Source organism: Gadus macrocephalus, chromosome 1, assembly GCF_031168955.1.
Source record: "Gadus macrocephalus chromosome 1, ASM3116895v1".
Lineage (NCBI taxonomy): Eukaryota > Metazoa > Chordata > Actinopteri > Gadiformes > Gadidae > Gadus > Gadus macrocephalus.
In genome coordinates, this window is record NC_082382.1 from 25,625,314 (window position 1) to 25,632,813 (window position 7,500).

At 50.3% G+C, this 7,500-nt stretch overlaps 1 protein-coding gene across 1 annotated transcript in view; it reads right to left on the reverse strand.

Moving 5' to 3' along the window:
• The window catches only part of LOC132463691 (kinesin-like protein KIF1B), a 75,507-nt gene that overhangs the window by 45,465 nt on the left and 22,542 nt on the right, over positions 1-7,500 (reverse strand). The window contains 8 exon segments of the mRNA XM_060060001.1: positions 1,316-1,458; positions 1,887-1,965; positions 2,478-2,553; positions 3,088-3,153; positions 3,268-3,345; positions 4,465-4,576; positions 6,240-6,418; positions 6,854-6,922. Of these exon segments, the coding sequence (XP_059915984.1) occupies positions 1,316-1,458; positions 1,887-1,965; positions 2,478-2,553; positions 3,088-3,153; positions 3,268-3,345; positions 4,465-4,576; positions 6,240-6,418; positions 6,854-6,922 (802 nt within the window).

The window sequence follows — 7,500 nt, forward strand, 5'->3', positions numbered from 1 at the left end:
GCACACACACACACACACACACACACACACCAAAGAATACGGTTAAAGTGCACTGAGGAGGCGTAGAGAGTTAGGTGGAGCGTGTGAAGAACCTGCACAAGGGGAGAGATGATGGAACGGGGGTTGGTAGATCAAAGAGGGGATGATTGATTAGTTTAGGCATTAGGTCGTCCTGATTCATGTCGTCACATCCCTCGAGAGAGTCTTCAACTGACTCATAGCCCTCGTTTGAGTCAGTATATGAATAAATAGACATCAAAAGATCCCAACTAAAAACAAGGCAGAACTTATGTAGCATGCGTCTAGCCTGCTAGCATGCTAACCATGTAAGCGCTTTGGAAGCCTTGCATTTGTTTGAGTTCGTTAGACAGTATTGACGATTTAGCATTAGCTTCTCAAGCGCTAGCGTGCAAAGCTGACAGGCGAGGGTTATCGTTTTATAAATAGCAAGGGGGGGGGGGGCTCTGAAGCAATGTTAGCTGTCAGCTTTAGCATTAGCAACAGACGATGCACGCCACATATACACACATTTGATTCCACTGGCGGGGAAATTATCCCCCTTAGCATCGACTGGGGGAGGGGGGGCGGGGAGAGAAGATGACAAGGTCAGACGTCAGAAGAAGGGTTAGAGAAAACACTTCCTACTGAGTTGAATGACAATGGACGGGATGGCAGTACGGGGAGACATCCGATGTCTTCAGACGCTAGACTGCAGCTTGTTCAAGATCAGGTTCAGACTTGTGAATTGGCATGTAAGGCATGTGTTTATCTACCCTAGGTGCACATAAGGAATCCACTTCTTACCAATAGGATAGGTATTCATTTTATGAACTTTTAACTTCCAGAGGCAATAAAAACCCAGACGAATGTGTTGAAATTAAGGCTGGCTGTGGCATGAACAGATGCTCGCCACATGTGGGTCTATTAAAGGAGAACGTGTTTATGTAACATCCTACAGATCATTGGTTCTCACGGGTTCGTACTAAAGAGGAACGACTAAGCAATGCCATGGTGGGTATGTCGTCAACGACATACCCAATGTGAAGATAAATATATTTATCTTCACATTAAGAACTAGTTTGGGTAAATATGTTTATCTTCACATTAAGAACTAGTTTGGGCAAACAGACAAAGAGTTACGGTTAAACACAGAGGAGAAAGAAAAGGAGAAATGGAATGAGGAATAGGAAACTAATCCTGTTTGCTCGTTCCCAGAGAGAGGAAATAGACTGAAGCACGTGATTGGCATAGACCGGTGCCGATACCCTCTCTGATTGGTCAACACCCCCCTCTGGTCAGCGCCCTGCAGACTCACTGTCCAGGATGTCGCCCAGGCCCTGGGCACGGAGCAGGTCCTTCAGACGGGTCACCTCGTCCTTCAGGTCCCGGACCAGCTTGTTGTTCGGGTCCTCGTTGATCACCGCGTTGCACTTGATGTTCTTGGCGCGGTCGGCGTAGCTGTGGAGGAGCAGCGAGGAGGAGGCGTTAGGAGAGCTCACATCATCACGGGGGAACGGGAGAATGAGCAGGAACCAGACAGATTGAACCGAATAACGACTCAAATAAACGGGTTATTACCCATGTGTTTAGGGTGGCTGTAGCTGAGAGCCAGCTAGGGTCATGTTCTATTGCCTTGTGCTTTTGTCTTGGTTTAAGGGGCGTAACTAACGGTAGGGAGGTTTGATCTGAGTGCTTGGTTCATATTCATCCAAATCCCCTCACAGTGACTTCAGATCCATGTCCTCAAGCAGCAGGTGGTGCATCGGGCTTTGAGGCCTTCTGCTCGAGGACTGGAGAACTGAACCCAGCGCCTCTCCTCTGAGAGGCTAACGACCTAGCGACCGCGGCAGTGAGGCGTCTGTGCCGGGCCACCGTCCGTACCGTACCGTAGCGTGCTGAGCGTCTCGTCGTAGTTGATGTCGGCGGGGCTGAGGGCGGCCACCATGGCTGTTCTGGAGTTCCCGCCTGACGACAAACCAATCAACCAATCAACCAATCACAGAGGAGATACAGAGTCTCAACACACAGCGGTTTATATCATGTTATATGTGTTGCTAGGCGAGTTAAAACAGTTTGCGATGGTTGGTCTCTGTGCCATCGACACTTCTAAGCCAAGCTAGGTTCCTCATTTACAAAAATAAATATCGGAACAAAAGCTAAAAGTCCTTGATAACGCTAATGCTAAGGCTAGCCTCGTCATCAGAGGACGCGGTGCGCCCGTCCGTCTGAAACACGGCCCGCTGACGGCGGGCTTCCTCCCAGAGGAGAGAGGGTAAAGTTACCGCTCCGCTGTTGCTCTAACTCACTCCGTCGCTCAGACGGCCTCGCCTTATTCCCGAGGTGCCGTGCCCACGCTAGCTGGTGTTACGGCGCTATGCTAATAACATGTCGCTGTGTCTCGGCTATAAACGATAGCTTTCCCCGCGTGTGAAAGTGTGGTCTCTTTGGGAGGCGTGTGAGGATGAACGTCTTCGCACCGAGGTTTTCCCGGAGCAGCCAGGTGAGAACGGAGTCTCGGTACGGGATGAAGTCACTCTTCTTCTTCTTCTTGCTCTGTGGCACACAGGAAGTAGCGCCCGTTAGCTTTACGTAGCTCGAGTCAACACAACAAGCCTTTCTGGAAGTATTGAGACTATTTCATGCAGTGTGAAAAATATCAGAACACAGATAAAAAAAAAAGTGAAAAACCACTGCTTCCATTGAATGGAAAAAAAAGACCACATGCTTTGGTCTTAAGCCTTTTCAGGTAGCTTATTAGCTTAGCATTCTTCCATCAAGATTAGGACTATAGACATCATATTTGTTACACAAAAGGGTGGCTGGGTATGGGGTGGGGGGGGGCTGAGTGGGGGTTGCTGTGAGTGTCCGAGCCGCGGGGAGGGATTTACCTTGGTGGGACCGTTATCCTGTGTAGGGAAGCGTTATCGGGACAAGAGAGAAAGGAAAACACAGAAACAGGCCATGTTATCGAGAGGCGGCCGCTCTCTGATCGATCGAGGCGCTGCTGGCGTCAGCCGAGGGCAGGAGAGGCAGATCAGGACAGGAGGAAAGAGAGGCAGGGGGAACGTGTTTCAGAGCGGGACTTACCACCTCGGCCAAGGCAGAGATGACCTTCCCTAACGTGGTCAGAGACTTGTTGATGTTTGCGCCCTCCTGTAGTTCCAGCGGGGGGGAGAGGGGGGAGAGAAGGAGCGGTGAGTCACATGATTCAAAGGGCTTCCACATATGGAGGGCTTTCTTGGGGTGTCTCTGGGTGGGGGGACGGACCTTTAGTCTGGTTCCTGTGGCCCCCGTCGAGTCGGCTCGCTCGCTGCCGGCCAAGTCCACCAGGCTGATCTTACTGACCTGGGGGGGGACAGAGGGTTAAGGTCGTCCATCAGGGTAACAGTCGATAGAATCACTCCTGGTGGATCAATCATGAACCTTGACCTTATGGACAGCGCTCAACGATTGGCTATTTCTGATATTTTTTAGGTTTAATTAATTGTTAATAAATAATATAATCAGTGTCCTTTTTATAATAATATTTTTTATAATAAAAATACATATAATTTTTGTCATCAGAATGATTGTATAACAAATAAACTAATTATGTACTAAATTATGTACTACACTGTAACATTTTATTTTGGAAATGGTCTGAGGACGCCAAATGGACATCATCGGATAAAAAGGGTCAGCGATCGTGAACCATTTCAATTCTTTGGGCGCCATTATGGATCGAGACGTGGCTCAAAGGAGAGCTCTAGCTAACACAGCTAACGCAGCTAACGCAGCCTACGCAGCTAACGCAGCTAAATCAGCTAACGCAGCTAACGCAGCTAAATCAGCTAACGCAGCTAACTCAGCTAACGCAGCGCGCCACAATGGACACTGCCCCCGATAGACCGGCTCTTCTCTCCCCTCCTATCCCACCAGAACCGTGTAAGCTGACAGAGCTCCTAAAGACAGAGCCCCGACAAGCCCCGACCAGAGCCCCGACAGAGCCCCCGACAGAGCCCGACGGAGCCCTGCAGGCCCGGGGGTGTGCCGGTTCACCGTAACATCTGGTTTATGTACGTTTACATTGTGGTCACGTGACCAAGATGATGAGGCCACCGAACTAGGAACCCCCCCCCCCCCCCCTTTACTATAATAGGCTTGTTAGCGCTCTGGTCCGTACTCTGGTCTGAACACGTCTGAATTAGGTTGGATTTCGTTTGAATTGAGACACAAAGATGGACATTGATCAATAGGTGTGAAGACATTGATTGATCGGTGCTGGTAATCAATCCGCCTGTACACACACTGTTCAGTCGATGCCGTTATCAGTGTCTGAGGCTCTTACAACACACACGGACACACACACACACACACACACACACACACACACACACACACACACACACACACACACACACACACACACACACACACACACACACACACACACACACACACACACACACACACACACACACACACCTTCTCAGTGCAGAGCTCGGGCTCGTTGTCGTGCCTCTTCTGCGTGAACACGATGGTGAACACGGCGTGGGAGCGGCTGCTGGTCTCGTTCATGTTGGTGGCGGCCACCGTCCTGCAGGGGGGGGTGGGGGGGTTAGGTCATGTAACAGGTCATGTGACAGCCGAGGTCATGCGACAGGTGAGGTCATGTGACAACAGGTGACTCTTGGTGTGGTGTGGGGGCGTCCGGGTGAAATGAGTCAGAGTCAGAGTACAGAGGGGCTAACAGGAGTCAGAGTACAGAGGGGCTAACAGGAGTCAGAGTATAGAGGGGCTAACAGGAGTCAGAGTATAGAGGGGCTAACAGGAGTCAGAGGGGCTAACAGGAGTCAGAGTACAGAGGGGCTAACAGGAGTCAGAGTATAGAGGGGCTAACAGGAGTCAGAGTATAGAGGGGCTAACAGGAGTCAGAGTATAGAGGGGCTAACAGGAGTCAGAGTATAGAGGGGCTAACAGGAGTCAGAGTACAGAGGGGCTAACAGGAGTCAGAGTACAGAGGGGCTAACAGGAGTCAGAGTATAGAGGGGCTAACAGGAGTCAGAGTACAGAGGGGCTAACAGGAGTCAGAGTATAGAGGGGCTAACAGGAGTCAGAGTATAGAGGGGCTAACAGGAGTCAGAGTATAGAGGGGCTAACAGGAGTCAGAGTATAGAGGGGCTAACAGGAGTCAGAGTACAGAGGGGCTAACAGGAGTCAGAGTATAGAGGGGCTAACAGGAGTCAGAGTATAGAGGGGCTAACAGGAGTCAGAGTATAGAGGGGCTAACAGGAGTCAGAGTATAGAGGGGCTAACAGGAGTCAGAGTATAGAGGGGCTAACAGGAGTCAGAGTATAGAGGGGCTAACAGGAGTCAGAGTATAGAGGGGCTAACAGGAGTCAGAGTATAGAGGGGCTAACAGGAGTCAGAGTATAGAGGGGCTAACAGGAGTCAGAGTATAGAGGGGCTAACAGGAGTCAGAGTATAGAGGGGCTAACAGGAGTCAGAGTATAGAGGGGCTAACAGGAGTCAGAGTATAGAGGGGCTAACAGGAGTCAGAGTATAGAGGGGCTAACAGGAGTCAGAGTATAGAGGGGCTAACAGGAGTCAGAGTATAGAGGGGCTAACAGGAGTCAGAGTACAGAGGGGCTAACAGGAGTCAGAGTAGAGGGGCTAACACAGTGAGAACACATAACATGAATACACCAGGCGCTCTTGGGGCATGGCCACCAGGGAGATGCGTGTATCACGGTGTGTTCTAGGAATAAGCCTTCTGAGCCACGCATGAGATTAAGGCCCGGTTCATCCCCCCCAGACTCTCCTGACAGAGAGACGCTCACGTACGCAACACGCATGCATGCACATAAACACTGCCAGGCAGAACATGCACATATTTACACACACACACACACACACACACACACACACACACACACACACACACACACACACACACACACACACACACACACACACACACACACACACACACACACACACACACACACGTCTGCAAACCACCAAAATGCCAAGGGCAAACTCTGAACTCATGAACAATGCGGGGCGTTACTGCAGAACAAGCCCTCTTTGAGTCAAGACGCACCACCAGTTAAGGCACCATGTCGTATTCTAACTGCACCCCCCCGCCTGGAGCCAGGCAGAGCAGCACGCTACACGGTGTACAGTCTCAGAGCACATCCCCCCCCGCCTGCATGTAGCCGCTCCCAGGCCGCGGCTCCCAGGCCCTCCCCCGGCCTCACCTGGCCTTGTTGCCGGCGTCCATGAGGTCAGCGATGTCGGTGTAGGAGGTGACGGCCAGCTTGGACAGGTCCTCCACGTAGGGGCCCAGCAGGGGGTGCTCTCGCACGCGCAGGTTCCCTTTGTTCTTGGGGTTGAGCAGGTCGCGCACGCGCTCGCAGTAGATCTCCATGTAGCTGACCTAGAAAGGGTTGCATAATGCGAGCGCACACACACACACACACACACACACACACACACACACACACACACACACACACACACACACACACACACACACACACACACACACACACACACACACACACACACACACACACACACACACAGAGCTTAGAATCGCTCCAGGGTTACATTGAAAGGCAAGAACATTTCTAAAACTAATTTAGTTGAATGAAAACAGTGATTCTATGAAATTGATGATTTCGCAACCTACTGCCGGATGACTTTCTACAACTCGTGTATCCGAGGGCCCTTGAAGAGAGCGTGTGCATTTAAAAAAGGATCGGCCCCGAGCCGTCATACTGCGATCAATGGGAGGCGGTCATGCGTCCGGTATCAGAGCGGCCCGGTGAGGCGTCCCTGGACGGAGAGGGACGCGGGGGGGCGGTCTCACCTCCACCGAGTAGGACAGGTCTCCTGGGGTGTTGTCCTCGTTGATCTTCTCAAAGAGGTCCTCGCAGAGCTGGGGGCGGAGACGGGGAGCAGCCAGGGAGAGAGGGACACAGAGGAGGGAACCAGGAGGATCAATGGAGAAATAACCCATCACAGGACTGCTTCGACAAGGACGTCTGTGGGTAGTATTACTTTACCGCAGTCTTCAACTATATCTTTGAAGCCTAACAGATACACTAACAAGAAATACCATAGTTGCCGTAAGTAGCGACTGGGGCCTAAAAAAAATAAAGTTTGGTTCCCGTTGGTTGTCAGTTGAGGTCATGGGAAGGTAGGGAATTTATTTTATTTTTTTATTTTATTTCTTCCAGCGGCAGCGAATGACAGGTAGGTTGTTATCATTTAAAAACGAGAGATTGCGCTCATCCTTGTACCGAATGAAGAGGTGCTGTACCAAAACGTAATTATAGTTTACATCTAAACATTATTATTATTATTATTTGTTTTTCAAGATCATAAAATAATTTGGGTCGCACATCAATTGACAGGGTCGGTCGGAAACCGGAACCGAACCAAACATTTTTTTAGGCCTGGTCAACTATATTCTAATTATATGGTTTGATATAAAACCAAAAATATTTTTGGGAA